Raw genomic sequence first — 19,841 nt, forward strand, 5'->3', positions numbered from 1 at the left:
AGCGCTGGCCGGCGCAGTGCGGTTTTGCTTTTTGAACCACTGCTTTGCCGAGAATTCTGCAACTCATCCGCAATTTAAGTGAGGATTGGATGGCTGCTATTGACTTCAATAGAAACCACCCGCATGGAAGGCGCACTAAAGCGGAGCGTGCTGAAGTACTGCAGCCGCCCGTCAGACTTTAGTTACACCCCAGGGATCCTTCACAACATCTGGAACTCTCCTCACAAGCGGAATTCCCCTGTACCTCCCACTGATCTCACCTCACTGCTCCGGGGGGCTATAAACTCCAGAGACCACCAGACGGAACCATCAGCCACAACAGCGGAATGTTCTAGAGCTGCCAGAGGCCTCTTGTAGACGGCAGGGGGGTGCAGGGGAACCAACAGCCTCCGCTAAACCTCCATCCACAGAGCCAGCTAACCCTGAGCTTCCAGGACCTCTGATGATGTCACAGTCATGTGATCAGCGGTGTGGGAGGAGCCAAGGAACACATGACCAGGGAGTAATCAGTCTCTACAGGAGTCTGCTGCTGGATAGGGGGTGTATGGTGGATGTAGCAGAGCTGTATGTGTGTAATGTACACGCTCCTGTACTGTATGTGTATTGTGGATGTAGCAGAGCTGTATGTGTGTAATGTACACGCTCCTGTACTGTATGTGTATTGTGGATGTAGCAGAGCTGTATGTGTGTAATGTACACGCTCCTGTACTGTATGTGTATTGTGGATGTAGCAGAGCTGTATGTGTGTAATGTACACGCTCCTGTACTGTATGTGTATTGTGGATGTAGCAGAGCTGTATGTGTGTAATGTACACGCTCCTGTACTGTATGTGTATTGTGGATGTAGCAGAGCTGTATGTGTGTAATGTACACGCTCCTGTACTGTATGTGTATTGTGGATGTAGCAGAGCTGTATGTGTGTAATGTACACGCTCCTGTACTGTATGTGTATTGTGGATGTAGCAGAGCTGTATGTGTGTAATGTACACGCTCCTGTACTGTATGTGTATTGTGGATGTAGCAGAGCTGTATGTGTGTAATGTACACGCTCCTGTACTGTATGTGTAATGTGGATGTAGCAGAGCTGTATGTGTGTAATGTGCACGCTCCTGTACTGTATGTGTACTGTGGATGTAGCAGAGCTGTATGTGTGTAATGTGCACGCTCCTGTACTGTATGTGTATTGTGGATGTAGCAGAGCTATATGTGTGTAATGTACACGCTCCTGTACTGGATGTGTATTGTGGATGTAGCAGAGCTGTATGTGTGCAATGTACACGCTCCTGTACTGTATGTGTAATGTGGATGTAGCAGAGCTGTATGTGTGTAATGTACACGCTCCTGTACTGTATGTGTACTGTGGATGTAGCAGAGCTGTATGTGTGCAATGTACACGCTCCTGTACTGTATGTGTACTGTGGATGTAGCAGAGCTGTATGTGTGTAATGTACACGCTCCTGTACTGTATGTGTACTGTGGATGTAGCAGAGCTGTATGTGTGTAATGTACACGCTCCTGTACTGTATGTGTATTGTGGATGTAGCAGAGCTGTATGTGTGTAATGTGCACGCTCCTGTACTGTATGTGTATTGTGGATGTAGCAGAGCTGTATGTGTGTAATGTGCACGCTCCTGTACTGTATGTGTACTGTGGATGTAGCAGAGCTGTATGTGTGTAATGTGCACGCTCCTGTACTGTATGTGTACTGTGGATGTAGCAGAGCTGTATGTGTGTAATGTGCACGCTCCTGTACTGTATGTGTATTGTGGATGTAGCAGAGCTGTATGTGTGTAATGTACACGCTCCTGTACTGTATGTGTATTGTGGATGTAGCAGAGCTGTATGTGTGTAATGTACACGCTCCTGTACTGTATGTGTATTGTGGATGTAGCAGAGCTGTATGTGTGTAATGTACACGCTCCTGTACTGTATGTGTATTGTGGATGTAGCAGAGCTGTATGTGTGTAATGTACACGCTCCTGTACTGTATGTGTATTGTGGATGTAGCAGAGCTGTATGTGTGTAATGTACACGCTCCTGTACTGTATGTGTATTGTGGATGTAGCAGAGCTGTATGTGTGTAATGTACACGCTCCTGTACTGTATGTGTATTGTGGATGTAGCAGAGCTGTATGTGTGTAATGTACACGCTCCTGTACTGTATGTGTATTGTGGATGTAGCAGAGCTGTATGTGTGTAATGTACACGCTCCTGTACTGTATGTGTATTGTGGATGTAGCAGAGCTGTATGTGTGTAATGTACGCGCTCCTGTACTGTATGTGTATTGTGGATGTAGCAGAGCTGTATGTGTGTAATGTACGCGCTCCTGTACTGTATGTGTATTGTGGATGTAGCAGAGCTGTATGTGTGTAATGTACACGCTCCTGTACTGTATGTGTATTGTGGATGTAGCAGAGCTGTATGTGTGTAATGTACACGCTCCTGTACTGTATGTGTATTGTGGATGTAGCAGAGCTGTATGTGTGTAATGTACACGCTCCTGTACTGTATGTGTATTGTGGATGTAGCAGAGCTGTATGTGTGTAATGTACAGGCTCCTGTACTGTATGTGTATTGTGGATGTAGCAGAGCTGTATGTGTGTAATGTACACGCTCCTGTACTGTATGTGTATTGTGGATGTAGCAGAGCTGTATGTGTAATGTACACGCTCCTGTACTGCATGTGTATTGTGGATGTAGCAGAGCTGTATGTGTAATGTACACGCTCCTGTACTGTATGTGTATTGTGGATGTAGCAGAGCGGTATGTGTGTAATGTACACGCTCCTGTACTGTGTGTGTATTGTGGATGTAGCAGAGCTGTATGTGCGTAATGTACACGCTCCTGTACTGTGTGTGTATTGTGGATGTAGCAGAGCTGTATGTGCGTAATGTACACGCTCCTGTACTGTATGTGTATTGTGGATGTAGCAGAGCTGTATGTGTGTAATGTACACGCTCCTGTACTGTATGTGTATTGTGGATGTAGCAGAGCTGTATGTGTGTAATGTACGCGCTCCTGTACTGTATGTGTATTGTGAATGTAGCAGAGCTGTATGTGTGTAATGTACGCGCTCCTGTACTGTATGTGTATTGTGGATGTAGCAGAGCTGTATGTATGTAATGTACACGCTCCTGTACTGTATGTATTGTGGATGTAGCAGAGCTGTATGTGTGTAATGTACACGCTCCTGTACTGTATGTGTATTGTGGATGTAGCAGAGCTGTATGTGTAATGTACACGCTCCTGTACTGCATGTGTATTGTGGATGTAGCAGAGCTGTATGTGTAATCTACACGCTCCTGTACTGTATGTGTATTGTGGATGTAGCAGAGCTGTATGTGTGTAATGTACACGCTCCTGTACTGTATGTGTATTGTGGATGTAGCAGAGCTGTATGTGTAATGTACACGCTCCTGTACTGCATGTGTATTGTGGATGTAGCAGAGCTGTATGTGTAATCTACACGCTCCTGTACTGTATGTGTATTGTGGATGTAGCAGAGCGGTATGTGTGTAATGTACACGCTCCTGTACTGTATGTATATTGTAGGTGTAGCAGAGCTGTATGTGTGTAATGTACACGCTCCTGTACTGTGTGTGTATTGTGGATGTAGCAGAGCTGTATGTGCGTAATGTACACGCTCCTGTACTGTGTGTGTATTGTGGATGTAGCAGAGCTGTATGTGTGTAATGTACACGCTCCTGTACTGTATGTGTATTGTGGATGTAGCAGAGCTGTATGTGTGTAATGTACACGCTCCTGTACTGTATGTGTATTGTGGATGTAGCAGAGCTGTATGTGTGTAATGTACACGCTCCTGTACTGTATGTGTATTGTGGATGTAGCAGAGCTGTATGTGTGTAATGTACACGCCCCTGTACTGTATGTGTATTGTGGATGTAGCAGAGCTGTATGTGTACTTACTGAAGGGACGAAAGGTTTCAACCATGACTTATGAAAAAACCTATGAACCCTCCATGTAGCTGGCGAATCAAGTTCATAAGCAAGCGGGTTTACTACACGCGTGATGACAAAGGGACCCACGTAACGCGGAACCAATATCAAAGACAGAACCTTCAATGTGAGGTTTCTAGAAGACAAATATACCTTCTGTCCCATCCTGTAAGGTTCAGATACTGACAGTCTCCTCCCACTACGCAACTGCAGACGAGCCCCCCCCCCCCCCCCCCCCCCCCGTTGCTTCCAGGTTCTTCTGCACTTCTTCCCATACCCCCTGCAGCGCATCTGTGGCAACATCAGCTGCAGGCACCTGTAACGTCTCAGAGGCCCCTCCGGACGACGACTTTTACTGCATGCACAGACAGAGTTTCTCTTAACAAAGTTGTGGATCTCCTAAGACATGCCTGGCCACCAGTAATGTCTAATACAAAGATCCAGAGTCCCTTGAACCCCTGGATGGCCTGCGAGAACAGATGAATGAGACTCTTCAATGACTCTGAGACACAAGGTCTCTGGTACAAACCATCTGCCCTCCGGCACCCCCCAGGGAGTGTCCTGCTGACAATTTTGTAGATGAGGAACGAGATCAGATTGTACAGCTGCCCCCACCACCATCCCAGGTGCCAAGATATTCTCGGGAGCCACTGTCTCACTTTCCAGCGAACCAAAACTCCGTGAGAGGGGGCGTCTGCCTTTACGTTCTCCTCCCCTGGAATATATGTAACGACGAGGTTAAACCTGGCAAAAACAACGCCCACCTGGCTTGACGAGCTGTGAGTCTCTTAGCATTGGCGAGATATACCAAGTTTTTATGATCAGTATACACGGTAATGGGATGCCTTGCCCCCTCAAGATGGTGACGCCACTATTCTAGAGACCACTTAATCACCAATAACCCACGATTACCTATGTTGTAGTTACGTTCCGCCAAACTGAACTTCCGTGAGAAGAACGCACATGGACTATACCCAGATCTTCCGATGTCTTCCTGAGACAATACAGCCCCCACCTCAGTTGCACCGACCTCAATGAAGAACGGTCGCCTCGCGTCCGGCTATACTAGCACCGAGGCAGCAGTAAACGCCCTTTTGAGACAACTAAAAGCCTCTAGGGCCTCTGGCGACCATCTTACCAAGTCGGCACCCTTCTTGGTAAGATCGGTCAGGGGTTGAGTAACAACAGAATAATTCTTAATTTATGGTAAAAATTTGCCAAACCTAAAAACCGCTGGAGAGCCTTGAGGTTGTCTGGTCTGACCCATTGGGAGATTGCTGCCACCTTCTCAGACTCCATCTGAATCTCCGTGGGTGAAATCACATAACCAAGGAAAGACACTTGTTTAGTACCAAAAATGCACTTCTCCAACTTGACAAAAAGTTGGTACTCACGCAAACGGGTCAGAACCAGCCTCAGGTGCCGCACACGTGAATCCCAGTCTGGGGAGTACACCAGAATGTATATATGACCCAAAATACCCCCAGAAAGTCGTGGAAGACCGCGTTCATAAAATCCTGGAACACCGCGGGGGCATTACAAAGTCTGAAGGGCATGACTAGACATTCAAAATGTCCGAACGAGGTGTTGAACGCAGTCTTCCACTCATGTTCCTTACGGATCCAAATTAAATTGTAAGCCCCCCTTAAGTCCAATTTGGAAAACCAGTGGGCCCCTACCAACTGATTGAATAAATCAGGAATCAGGGGCAAGGAACACTGGTTCTTCACTGTAATTTTATTCAAAGCCTGATAATCCACACAAGGCCTCAATGTCCCATCCTTCTTCTCTACAAAGAAGAGACCTGTCCCGGCAGGGGAACTGGACAGCCGGATATGGTGTTTGGTCAGAGACTCTGAGATATAGGGCTTAAGGGCTTCTTGCTCTCACCCAGACAAATTGAAAATGGCTCCCTTAGGGATGGGACTGTTGGGGATCAGATCAATAGCACAGTCCCACTCCCTATGGGGAGGCAAAGTCTCAGACAGTTTCTTGGAAAATACGTCATGAAAATCAGACAAATACTCAGGAATAAGTATGGTATCCGCTGAACACATGGATATAGTAGCTAAGTGACTATGACAGGACAACCCTCAATGTGTCAATTCCCGAGTAGACCAACCAATTCAGGGATTGTGCAGTGCCAACTAGGGCATACCAAGCACTACATCAACGGACATCCTTTCCATTACCAAGAACGACAGATTCTCAGAATGGAGAACACCCACAGTGACCTGTAAAATGGGAGTCCTCCATTGTACCACCCCTACAGACAGAGGGGTAGAATCAATACTAGTGAAGCGTATGGGAACCTTTAATACCGAGAATTCAGTCATCAGAGGTCTGACAAATCTTAAACTAATCAAATTGGTGGCAGCACCCGAATCAATAAAAGCTTGACCAGACCGAGTGAAATTCCGGAAACCAATCTGACAAGGCACCAACAACTTAGGGGGTACGTGTGATGCTAGGCGATCCTCCCAAAGACCGCCTAGGATCTGAAGTTTTTCCGCTGGTTTGGAGTGATGTTGTAGATACTTTGAGGACAGGTCGCTACACGATGTCCGTCTTTCCCACAATAGAGGCAGAGATGATGAATCATCTAGAACCGTCGCCATTCCTCGGGACTTCGCTGGTCCACTTCCATAGGCTCGGCACCAGAAGTTGGCATTGCAGAAGTGGGAGCGGGTCTGCTGGATTCCCTAGCCTTACAGGCCTGACGTTCCTCTTTTCTAGATCTCAGCCTCCTGTCAGCTTTAACCGGCAATTCCATCGCATCATTGAGTGTCACGGGAGCGGGATGAGAAATGAGTAGATCCTTGACAGCGTCGGACAGTCCCAACAAAATCACATCTTTAAGGGTGCTATCGTTCCAAGAGGTTTCACCTGCATACAGACTAAATTTAGAGCAATAGTCCTCTACCCACTGCTGCCCGTGACGTAAAGACATGAGATGAGATACCTCCAAGTTGCCGAAAAAACAAATCAACTGACTGCAGGCAAGCCAAACTCTCGGGTAAGGAGTAGGCCCATGTCTGGGTGGACCCAGCACACCACCGCCCCGGGAGGACCAGCAACAGCCGCATGGTAACAATACATAGCTATGACAGTAGAGCAGGTTACATAAGATAGTGGTGACGATAGTGACAGAAGTGACATAAGATAGTGGTGACAGTAGTGACAGGTGACATCAGATATTGGTGACGGCAGTGACAAAATAGTGACAGGTGACATCAGATAGTGGTGACAGTAGTGACAGAATAGTGACCGGTGACATCAGACAGTGGTGACAGTAGTGACATAATAGTGACCGGTGACATCAGAAAGTGGTGACAGAATAGTGACAGAATAGTGACCGGTGACATCAGATAGTGGTGACAGTAGTGACAGAATAGTGACCGGTGACATCAGATAGTGGTGACAGTAGTGACAGAATAGTGACCGGTGACATCAGATAGTGGTGACAGTAGTGACAGAATAGTGACCGGTGACATCAGATAGTGGTGACAGTAGTGACAGAATAGTGACCGGTGACATCAGATAGTGGTGACAGTAGTGACAGAATAGTGACCGGTGACATCAGATAGTGGTGACAGTAGTGACAGAATAGTGACCGGTGACATCAGATAGTGGTGACAGTAGTGACAGAATAGTGACCGGTGACATCAGATAGTGGTGACAGTAGTGACAGAATAGTGACCGGTGACATCAGATAGTGGTGACAGTAGTGACAGAATAGTGACCGGTGACATCAGATAGTGGTGACGGTAGTGACATAATAGTGACCGGTGACATAAGATATTGGTGACGGCAGTGACAGAATAGTGACAGGTGATATAAAATAGTGGTGACAGTGACAGAATAGTGACTGGTGACATCAGATAGTGGTGACGGTAGTGACAGAATAGTGACTGGTGACATCAGATAGTGGTGACGGTAGTGACAGAATAGTGACAGGTGACATCAGATAGTGGTGACAGAATAGTGACAGGTGACATCAGATAGTGGTGACAGAATAGTGACCAGTGACATCAGATAGTGGTGACAGTAGTGACAGAATAGTGACCGGTGACATCAGATAGTGGTGACAGAATAGTGACAGGTGATATAAAATAGTGGTGACAGTAGTGACAGGTTTTCTTACTATAGCGTAACCTGACAACATGACCTGTTGGGGGTGCTGAGGACTGGAGTTGAGATACACTGATCTAAAGTAAACTGAATACCCAAAGAAACCCTTAAACTCCTAATTATTCTCCGGGCTGTGTGAGGAGCACATGTCACCTCTAAAGCAGTGAAAGGGTTACAGCTAAAGATGAGCGAGCACCAAAATGCTCGGGTGCTCGTTACTCGAGTCGAGCTTTTCGTAATGCTCGAGAGCTCGTTTCGAGTAACGAACCCCATTGAAGTCAATGGGAGACTCGAGCATTTTTCAAGGTAACCCATGCTCTGCAAAGGGGAGGGTGTGTGATTCACCTGAAAACATCAGAAAGTGATGAAAAGACCACAGAAATGGATAGGGAACAGCAGGAGCAGCATGCATGGATAAATCTGAGGCTCCCAGGTTGCACTTTTAAGCCAAATTGTGGGCAAGAGCCTGGTGGTCCCTCTCCTAACAATTCACTTGGGCCAGACCATGATCAGCAAGGCACACGTGCTGGTACATCTTAGCTAAGCACCACACTAGGTGCAACGAAGACCAATCACCACCTGTGGGTGACACCACTGCCTCTTCTGTGTTACATGCTGGCATTGCTGTCCAATCCCCCCAGGACGCAGTCACGAGCCTGCGTCCACAGCATACTGAAAATTTTTCCCACTGCAGCATCCAGCTGGCCCATCCCAGACGGGGTAAGGCACACCCCTTACCCTTCTCAGTAGTCCACAGCGCACTGAAATTTTTCCCAGCGCAGCGTTCAGCTGTCCTCATGCCATACGCTCGCTTGATAGCCACACCACCCTCATGTCTATTTATAAGTACGCATTGGATGAGGAGGAACAAGAGACACACAACGCTGATGAGAATTGCTGATAAATTAACGTATGATCATAATTCCAATCCCATGCCAACTCCGTCACAAAATTTCATGAACCACAAACGTGGGCATAAAGAGGATTCAGATGCCAGCACTTCTACACATCTCCACAATTCAACAACCCATTCTAAAACAAAAGTTTTTTTCTACCCAGAGTGCAGGTGAACCCCTGAAAGATTTGTGTACCAAGAGTATAGTTGAACCCTTGAAAGATTTGTTTACCAAGAGTGCAGGTAAAAACCTGAAAGTTTTTTTTTAGCGACAGCTCGTACTAGCTTAATGGGATCCAGGTGGCGGTCCACCGACAGGCAAACTACCGCCTGTCCCAGCCCCTGCCTGTCCCCGAGGGGCGTGTTAACCAGTGCCCCAGGGAAAGACAGCATGTACTATGAAGAAATTAGAGTGGCCAAACAAGGCACAGTTTCACCCCACCCAGGACCTCGGCCTCTACCCACACCCTCATTCGGACGCCAATGTCCACGTCCTCGACTCTTACCCCTAAGGGTATTTGGCGTACACTTTAAGCCAGAAATAGACAGTTTAAAATGTGTACAGTCTTGTTATATAGAGCGGATCGAGAGAACACACACTTGGGCCTATTATGCAAATGCTTTCAGCCAAAAACAAATTTAAAAAAAAAATGAGTTTTGTTAGTTCCTATATAGTCTGTGTACACCAGTAGCACTATACTTTATAGCACAGGTAACAGTATGCAGTATACAGCCGGGATGCTTGTGAATGCTTTGTGCACACTACTGCTCCCAGGCAGCCAAACTGATGATGCACAAAAGTGGAGTTGTAGTCCTAAAAAGGATTGTTGGGTTCCAAAAATTCCAGTTCCATGCCACCTCCGTCACAAAGTTTCATGAGCCACAAACGTGGGCATAAAAGGGGACTCAGATGCCAGTACTTCTACACATCTCCACAATTCAACAACCCATTCTATAGCTAAAGTTTTTTTTTACCCAGAGTGCAGGTGAACCCCTGAAAGATTTGTGTATCAAGAGTATAGGTGAACAGCTGAAACATTTGTGTATCAAGAGTATAGGTGAACAGCTGAAACATTTGTGTACCAAGAGTATAGGCGAACCCCTGAAAGATTTGTGTACCAAGAGTATAGGCGAACCCCTGAAAGATTTGTGTACCAAGAGTATAGGCAAAACCCTGAAAAAGCGGTGTACCAAAAGTATAGGTGCAGCCCTGAAAAATTTGTCTTTTTTTTCATTTTACTCCACTTAGAATTTTTTAAAAGTTTTTCAGTACATTATATGGTATATGAAATAGCACCATTGAATAATACAACTCGTCCCGCAAAAAACAAGGCCTTATACAGCGCCGTCGATGGATAAATGATGGAGTTACGATTTTTTAAAGGGGGAAGGGGGAGGAAAAAACAAAAATGTAAAAAAGGGGGCCGCGTCATTAAGGGGTTAACTAGACCATGCTAAGGGAGTGAACGTTTTATATTCCCAGAATTACTGTTGGGGGGGGGGGGGGGGGGGGGGAGAGAATCACCAGGCCAGCAGTCTTATCTGTGCTATAGAGGTCTCATACCTGCCATTCACACATAAGTCCTCGGGAATAATTTAGTCCTCCATTGGACGTGTCAAAAGTTGTTATAAATTTAGATTCCCAAGTTCTTCTTTGGATTTGTGACTTGAAACCACCCTTCAATATCAAAAGTGATACACTGACTGTAGTTTCTTATATTTAGGGACTCTATAGTGACAGAGTATGTTCCATTGGCTTGGCGTATAGCCAACGTGGTGCCGATAGTGTTAGAGTAATACATTTCTATCTATTTTCCATCTTGTATGCTTCAGCCTGTCATATTATACTGTTGCATTTTCCTTTATGAGAACTGCAGATATTACATCTAGTACAATCTTGCTTAGTCAGAATATCCCATTCTGACCAGTACTTTGAGACAAAGGAAGCAGACTAGACAACCTGGAATGCTATCAGCGCCTGTCCCCCACGAGAAGACCATTTTACAGAACTCATGAGAAATAGTTCCACTTGGTCTGAGAGAAGTCCTGCCTGACAACTAAGACGTCACTGTTCTTGTTAAGTTTTAATAAGCAATGATAATAAATGAATTACAATAAATTATAATTATTAGAAGTGAGGCCTGTTCTAGGCTCATTGTAAATGTATTTGTATATATACTTCTGCTTGTTAATGGAATAAACAGAAAAACTTAAATCACACTAGGAAACAAGTGTGGTTATTTGATTCAAGGAGTACTCCATTCTACTGTTATTTTAGAAGATTTGAAGCACCCAAAATATACCTGAAGCGTTATTTTCGCTACCAATAATCGCCCTGCACACAACTGCGCATGTGCACTCCTTTCAAAAACATTTCTCGCAGTATAATCCCCCTACTCCCCTACCGGCTATCCAATCCGCACTCATCATTCTTTCTTTTAACAGTGCAGCTAGAACTTCGTTCCTGACATCTCCGGTAAACCTACTAACTTTCCCATTTCATTTTCCTTGCTCTTGGCAAAACACTCTTTCCAGCTGTTAGCGCTGCATCCCCAAAATGACCTCCCAACACATGTGATTGGCCAAGTCTCATACCATGCGTCTAAAGCAACCAGGTACCAGAAGTTGTTCCACTACCCCACCTCTAATTTTTGTGACTCTAAATAACATATAATTCATTGCAAAGTGAGGAAAATGATTCTCTGACCCTGGATCTTGGGGGACACATACAATAGACACATTTTCCAAAGCATTTTTTAAGGTGGAGCCGTTAATTTGTGCAGACTCAAACTTACCCTGAGTCACCCCAAGATCAGAGATACAGGGTTCTGAAATTAATTCAACCCTGCAAAAGGAAATGTATTAGTTATAAATGGGGTGTGGACGATGCTGTCAGAAGCAACATTGCTAGGTCCTGCAGTACAGTCCCGAGCACTGCAGCATGACACTTTAGCCCATAAGTCCCAGAATCCTCATGGGATGTGCAAATAACGAGCAGTGACTGCTATACGTGCACTCCATGGGCTCGGAACATGTAGAACTGTGGGCTGCAATATGTCCTGGAGCATGACACTCTCAGCAGACAAGTGGGTCTGCTTGGCTTTGAACAGTGCACTCTGATCCACCCTGGATCCTTATCTCATAACCTGTGTTGGACCTGAATTCTTTCCTCCAGGTATGTGCCCCAGGGTTAGTGCTACGGCAAGTGGGTCCCACAGGAACAGACGTCTCCTCTGTGATGATGTACCTCCCCACACTCCCAGCAGACAAATGGGACTGCTTGGGTCCGAACAGTGAACTCTTGATATCTGGCATGTTAAAGGAGATGTCCCGCGCCGAAACGGGTTTTTTTTTTTTTTAAACCCCCCCCCCGTTCGGCGCGAGACAACCACGATGCAGGGGTTAAAAAAACCACCCGCACAGCGCTTACCTGAATCCCGGCGGTCCGGCGTCTTCATACTCACCTGCTGAAGATGGCCGCCGGGATCCTCTGTCTTCATGGACCGCAGGGCTTCTGTGCGGTCCATTGCCGATTCCAGCCTCCTGATTGGCTGGAATCGGCACGTGACGGGGCGGAGCTACACGGAGCCCCATAGAGAAGAGGAGAAGACTCGGACTGCGCAAGCGCGGCTAATTTGGCCATCGGAGGGCGAAAATTAGTCGGCACCATGGAGACGAGGACGCCAGCAACGGAGCAGGTAAGTATAAAACTTTTTATAACTTCTGTATGGCTCATAATTAATGCACAATGTACATTACAAAGTGCATTATTATGGCCATGCAGAAGTGTATAGACCCACTTGCTGCCTCGGGACAACCCCTTTAAGAGCTCACCTGAGCGAGAAATGCATAGGAAGGTTGTTTTATTGGTCTGTGTTTGGTCCCAAATTTTTATAGATAAAGTCTGATATGTTACACTGAAGTTGTAGAACCTTTTCCATGTGATCACAGCTGTATATTACTGTGTGCGACTCTTCCTAGTATATATGATAGTATAGTCATGAGATGGATGGTGGGACTCCCTTGCTGGGCTCAGGGGTGTAATACGGTGCTTAAAATCATCTATGAAAGAATAATTTTCACAAACATAAAATGTCCTAACAGATTCCACAAAGTCCGGGCTCCGCAGTGATTCTCCCCTCACTACTTATACACATAATGGGTACCAGCTCTCCCTCATCCCCATCAGTTCTGAGGAAACATCATCCAAAGGAAGAAGAAAGATCGGCCCAAACACAAACATGTAAGTTATACAAGTAAACTTTTATGAACAGTCAGACACAAGTTTAGAGACGCAGTTATATGTATCAGTGTGAAATATTCTATGTACACGGCTGATATAAAGGTGGGATATCTGGATTATATTTGTTTCTGGATTACAGATATTTATTGGTAATTACATACATTTCTTATTCATCACTTACTGCTCTGAATTGCTTCCCTTTTCTTGTGTATGACATGTCACTTTACTTTTAACTTTTTTTTTGTACAGTTTGACAAAACAGGCTTTAAAAATAGCTTCTCCCCGGTGTGAACTTTTTGATGCCTCAAAAAATTTGATTTGTAAGTAAAACATTTCCCACATTCTGAACATGAAAACGGCTTCTCTCCTGTGTGAGTTCTCTGATGTGTAATGAGCTCCGATTTCACTGCAAAACATTTCCCACATTCTGAACATGTAAACGGCTTGTCACCTGTGTGAATTCTCAGATGTTTAGCAAGGACAGATTTAATTGCAAAGCATTTCCCACATTTTGAACAAGAAAATGGCTTCTCTCCCGTGTGACTTCTTTGATGATCAATAAGTTGTTGTTTCTGTGTAAAACATTTCCCACATTCTGAACATGAAAATGGCTTCTCCCCTGTGTGTCTTCTTTGGTGTACAAGAAGACTTGCTTTCGAGCCAAAACATTTCCCACATTCTGAACATGAAAACAGCTTTTCTCCTGTGTGACTTCTTTGATGATCAATGTGTTGCTGTTTCTGTGTAAAACATTTCCCACATTCCGAACAAGAAAACAGCTCTTCTCCTCTGTGACGTCTCTGATGTTTAACAAGAAAGGATTTTTCTCTAAAACATTTCCCACATTCTGAACATGAAAATGGCTTCTCTCCTGTGTGAATTCTCTGATGTATAATAAGATTCGATTTCAGTGTAAAACATTTCGCACATTCTGAACAAGAAAACGGCTTCTCCTCTCTGTGAATTCTTTGATGCTTAACAAGAACCGATTTCATTGCAAAACATTTCCCACATTTAGAACAAGAAAACGGCTTCTCTCCTGTGTGAGTTCTTTGATGATCAATAAGTTGTTTTCTCTGTTTAAAACATTTCCCACATTCTGAACATGAAAATGGCTTCTCTCCTGTGTGACTTCTTTGGTGTACAAGAAGAGTTGCTTTCAAGCCAAAACATTTCCCACATTCTGAACATGAATATGGCTTCTCCCCTGTGTGACTTATTTGATGTACAAGAAGACTTGCTTTCATACTAAAATGTTTACCACATTCTGAACATGAAAATGGCTTCTCCCCAGTGTGACATTTCTGATGTTGAATTAAATTTGATTTCTGAGTAAAATGTTTCCCACATTCTGAACATGAAAACGGCTTCTCTCCTGTATGAATTCTCTGATGTATAACAAGATATGATTTTGCACTGTAACATTTTGCACATTCTTTACATGAATACACCTTAACCCCCGTGTGAGCTTCCTGATGTTCTCCTTTTCTGTGACTTTTCTTATCTGACTGCTTATCAGTCTGTGATGAATCAGAAGATGGGACCTGTATAAGAGGATCAGATGATGGATCTTTGCTGTGAAGGGCTGAGGAGATATCTGGGATAATGGCAGGTTCTTCATATGTATCTTGTGTGATACCACAATCCTCTGCTTTAAAATCTGCAGATATCAGACGTCCCTCTGAGCTCCCGATACCGTCAGCTGCCAAGAATAAAGTTGATTATTCTTTAACACCATAAACCTTAAAAATTATACTAATATTTTATAACATTTCTATACAAATTGATAGTGATGTAGCAAAAGGTAATTATCATCTACGGATACTTTTACACAGGCTGACAGTTGCTAGAGTAATCAATCAAGAGCCATTATGGATGACTTTCAATGCATTTAAACTCAAGTCCTGACAGAGCAAGTGAGTGAGAATCGCTCACTTGTCAAAGTTACTTGGTTTGCAGCTCACTTAATTGCTGAGTGATTGTCAGTGCAGAAAACACTGGCAAAAACTGCACATGTGAATCAGGACTTACAAGTAGCGCACATTGGAGGATGATGGGGGGCAATGGAAGAGAATGGGTGCTGTTAGGGGACATGGTGGGATGATGGAACTGCTTGGATATAGACATGTATGATATCTTTTGGTATTTAAAGTTTGCTCTTGGGCCCATAGGACTCTAGTTACGCCACTGATAGAGGTCACAATACTAATTGAGGCCACAGAGGGAGTCACATTACATAATAGGGGCACAGAGTGGGGCACTATTACTCAGTGGGACCACATTGGGTATATTATTGGGGAGCACTGAAAAGTTCACTAATGGTGGCAGCAGCTTAACGGGGAGAGTGGGCAGAAGCAGGTTTTGGCTGAAAAATCTCAGTGGCAAATATTAAATAAATTTATCCCAGTAGAGGAAGAGAGGGGGGGGGGGGGCAGGTGGCATTTTGAGTTTTGCTTTGGCCCCCATGGGTTCTTTGTACGCCCCTGCTTCTACTCACAGCCTGCTCACTTCATAGTTCCCTGTCATGGTGCAAGCTCTGCTCCGTAGACCTGCAATTGGGCTGGGACACATCTGTAAAATGTGCCCTTAATGCGCTCATCTGAAGCTGGTCATAAAGGGGAAAATACAGTTCCTGGTCTGTATAAATTCACAGAGCGTGCTCTATTTATGTACTGAGCTTCGTTCTGGTATTGCATCTATGTACTGAGCTTGGTGATGGTGCTGTATTTATGTACTGATCCTGGTATTGCACCTATGTTCTACAAACTTGGTTCAAGCACTGTAATTATGTTATGACCTTGCTTCTGCTGCTGTATTCATGTATTGAGCTTGACTCTGGTGCTGTATTCATGTATTGAGCTTGACTCTGGTGCTGTATTCATGTATTGAGCTTGACTCTGGTGCTGTATTCATGTATTGAGCTTGACTCTGGTGCTGTATTCATGTATTGAGCTTGACTCTGGTGCTGTATTCATGTATTGAGCTTGACTCTGGTGCTGTATTCATGTATTGAGCTTGACTCTGGTGCTGTATTCATGTATTGAGCTTGACTCTGGTGCTGTATTCATGTATTGAGCTTGACTCTGGTGCTGTATTTATGTATTGGTTCTGGGGCTAGATTTCCTGTTAAATAGATAAACAAGCATGAAAAGGACACATTGTGGCCGGTCACACACAAGCAGACCATGCCCACCGACTGTGGCAACTTGCCATGCAATTATGGCAGTATTTTGTTTGGTCAACTACACCGCATGTTTCAAGCCTTAGGATGTGTTCCCACATGGCAGATTTTGGTGTGGACCAGCATCAAAATCCATACTATATTGTGTGGATTCGGACACATCTGCAGCGGATTTCACCCTTTCAATTGAAGGAGTGAACTTTGATGCAGATCCACATCAAAATACGCACCGGTGGTGCAGACTGAAACTCAGAATGTGATGCAGTTTTATTGCAGCGTTTCCTCAGCAAAAAGTCCACTATGTGTGAAACCACCTTTATGTTGGGTCACTGGACTATATTCCTGCCCCCAGGCTAAAATTTGCCAGCCCCTGAGCTGCCATAAGATATTATGTGGGGGACTATTATAAGAGCCCCAGGGGATGGTGTTGGAGGATCAAACCTGGGACCTCCTGCGCTCTAGTCAGTGGCTCTCACTAGTGAGCCATCCAGCCTTGGACAGTTCCCCTACATCAGTGTTCCCCAACTCCATTCCTCAGGGACCGCCAACAGGTCATGTTTTCAGGATTTCCTCAGTATTGCACAGGTAATGTAATTATTGTCGGTGCCTCAGACATTGCCACAGGGGTTCTTGCTATAGGATATCCTGAAAACATGACCTGTTGGTGGTCCCTGAGGACTGAAGTTGGGGACCCCTGCCCTACATGACTCTAGCCTTGTTCTTTGTTTCCTGCTAGTCTAGTTCTTGCCTTCCTTTGCTGGCCCTGCCCTGCCACTAATTAGGATTTCCTATAAAAGCCTGACCCTGCCTCAGATTCAGCGTGTGATGATTGTGCTCCAACCTTCAGTTCTACCTGCTCCTCTGTTATTAAACTGAGACCTCCTAAAACAGACTTCTGGCTTCCATTCTGACAATGCTACCCATCTTCTCCTTTTATACCGTGACACGAGACCTCCCGTTGCTGACCCCTGGCTCTTTCCTGACTACTGTCCAGACCTGCTACTGCTACACCTGAGGCTCCAACCCAATGTCTGAAACTGCTACATGGAGTTTTTATTGGGGGGTGGAGAGCAGAATGGCCAGCGGGAAGCAGAGTAACCGCCAGTGACCACTGGGGAAGCTCCTTAAAGGGATCCAACCCACCCCGAGATAATTCCTACTGCTAGTGTGCAGAGTGCTGGCGATCACTGACTTGGCTCAGGACATATTAATATCTTTAATCGACAGGCAGGCAGCAGCCAGCGGGGGCCTCTGTAACCATTTATCCTGCCCTGATGGCCGTCCGGCCGTTAGACTCTTCCTGATTCTGAACAAACTCTTTGGAGCCATTAGAGAACACATCTGTAAGCCGTTACTTTATCTCCAACCCCCTTATAATCGGCTCAGACGTTATATTAGGATGAAACTACTCGGAATCTGTTTCCCAATTGTGCCCATTTATGGCAACTGGAAGAGTATTACGGTGAGATCACACACTGCGGGATTGTATAATCTACAGTACAATGTAAGGGAGTGGGATTCTAAGAAACCGCATTCACTCCCAGCTGAGAGATAAGATGTGACACCTGCAATATGATTCATCTGGTCGGCCATATTCAGATGGCTGAGTGCGAGTTGTGCCTGAGAACTCGCATTGGACATCACATGGACACATATGGACTGTGTGCTGCCCCATGCTGGCAGGCAGTAGACATTACATGTCCGATTCTGGTCCGGGAATCAAACCAGAATAGGACATGCTGGGAGTTTTTTCAAGTGAAACACGTAAAAACACCTTCATGTTAACAGTCTAATTGGCTATAAAGGGTCTAAGTGCGATCTATGTAATACATGGACAGACGTCAGATGGGAAATAGTGTCTGTCTGAATGGGATCTTCATGATGCTCAGCACCTCGGTGTCTTCCTCCCACATCTCTCTCAAATAAGAGCTCAGTGATTGAGATTTACATGAAACTGTACAAAGGCTTTCCTGACACCCAGATAGGTGATATCCACGAACCACTTTCATCCACTACTTCTGTGAAGGGGAATGCATTGTGGCTTGCAGTTTGCCCCCCGCCCCGACATTTACAAGAGCCCAAACTCACTGGGCTTCATGTAATTGTAGGGTCACGGCAAACTGCGATAAAACCGTACTGACCGCCATTACATCCCAATGAGAAGAGTATTGTGGTCAGAGTCTCCATGTAGCCATAGCCGTACTGGTGACCCCTTCACCAATTTAGAGGGGTTCAACAAACTACCAATATGAAACTAAGAGAACAATAAAGGCGGACAATGATATTTCATTGGCCATTTGTTACGTAGGGTTTGTGGATCCACTGTGTTGTCCTACGGGCAGGACAGACTGCTCACATCAAGGTGAAGACTGAGCAAATGTGTAGACTCTGTACACAGGACAAGGATGGGCCTTACCCTGAGCTTGGATGGGCTAGAGATCCCTTGCCTGGAGATATTCCTGGAGGTGAAAAGATCCAGGCCTCCTCTCCTAAACCCCGATTCCTAGACCTCCCTACCTACCTGGTGAGGATGGGAATCAAGAGTCAGATGCACTGAGCCAAGCAGATATGCAGGAGTGGATGTAAGGTGAAACCCGGAGACAGTCTTGTGCAGAGATACAGGGAATAGAACAACAAACAAGAACCCTGCAGCAAAACACACAGGGAGCTGGGACCACCACAAGGACACAGTATAAACTAGTAAAGGACACACAAAGAACTGAGTGCAGACAGGATAGCAGCACCAGCAGCTTGCATGCAGGAACACAGGGAATTAACACTACCACCAAGCATTGTGGGTAAGGTCTGGGGGGTTGAAATAGGAAGCCGATTGCAAATCCCAACAGGCTGGGTAGAAGAGCTAGGCACGGTAACCCTGTGAATGCTGAAAGAAACAAAAGCAGACTCAGGAGACAGGACGACGCCTCGGTCTGCTGGACCTAACATCACAATCACTCACAAGTCCCACCAAGCAGGATTTCTACACTGTAGATACAACCTAGCAGCTCTCACTGGTGATGCCAGATCCCTCCTCATCCGGTCCTGCAGGCACTAAATGCAAAGCGGAGGAGGAGCTGGTGGTGATAATTTGGGGGACGGATGTAGCATGGGCGAAGGCACCTCTCCAGCCCTGCACCGACGCATAATACTGTAGATGTAAGGCTGTTGGGGCAGAGATCTTCTGTAGCCACATTCTCCTGCTGCTGTTTGATACAGCAACTGTCCGCGGTGCAGTCGCTGACTAGTGTCACTGTATTAGCGATACATAGCAGCCATTAGTAAAATGTGTATTGCTGACATGTTCTGATTATACAATTATAAATTGACTTTAATCAACAATTGCATCGTGGGTGGGCGACTTATCCACTAATCCAACTAGCGCAGTTTTCTGCCTGGCCGGTCCTTACTCCGTAGAAGCACCAGTGGCACGTGC

At 45.4% G+C, this 19,841-nt stretch overlaps 3 protein-coding genes across 3 annotated transcripts in view; 1 reads left to right on the forward strand and 2 right to left on the reverse strand.

Moving 5' to 3' along the window:
• LOC136629072 (zinc finger protein 585A-like) overlaps positions 1-19,841 on the reverse strand; it is a 331,519-nt gene that overhangs the window by 239,011 nt on the left and 72,667 nt on the right. The gene's annotated exons all lie outside the window — the stretch shown is intronic.
• LOC136628986 (zinc finger protein 420-like) overlaps positions 1-19,841 on the forward strand; it is a 457,969-nt gene that overhangs the window by 99,507 nt on the left and 338,621 nt on the right. The gene's annotated exons all lie outside the window — the stretch shown is intronic.
• LOC136627153 (zinc finger protein 585A-like) overlaps positions 1-19,841 on the reverse strand; it is a 58,048-nt gene that overhangs the window by 37,411 nt on the left and 796 nt on the right. The window contains exons 4-5 of the mRNA XM_066602089.1: positions 14,867-14,929; positions 13,448-14,812 (exon numbers count right to left, since the gene is read on the reverse strand). Of these exons, the coding sequence (XP_066458186.1) occupies positions 13,448-14,812; positions 14,867-14,929 (1,428 nt within the window). The remainder of the gene's footprint in view (positions 1-13,447; positions 14,813-14,866; positions 14,930-19,841) is intronic.

The sequence above is a fragment of the Eleutherodactylus coqui genome, chromosome 5 (assembly GCF_035609145.1).
Source record: "Eleutherodactylus coqui strain aEleCoq1 chromosome 5, aEleCoq1.hap1, whole genome shotgun sequence".
In the NCBI taxonomy this organism is placed as follows: Eukaryota; Metazoa; Chordata; class Amphibia; order Anura; family Eleutherodactylidae; genus Eleutherodactylus; species Eleutherodactylus coqui.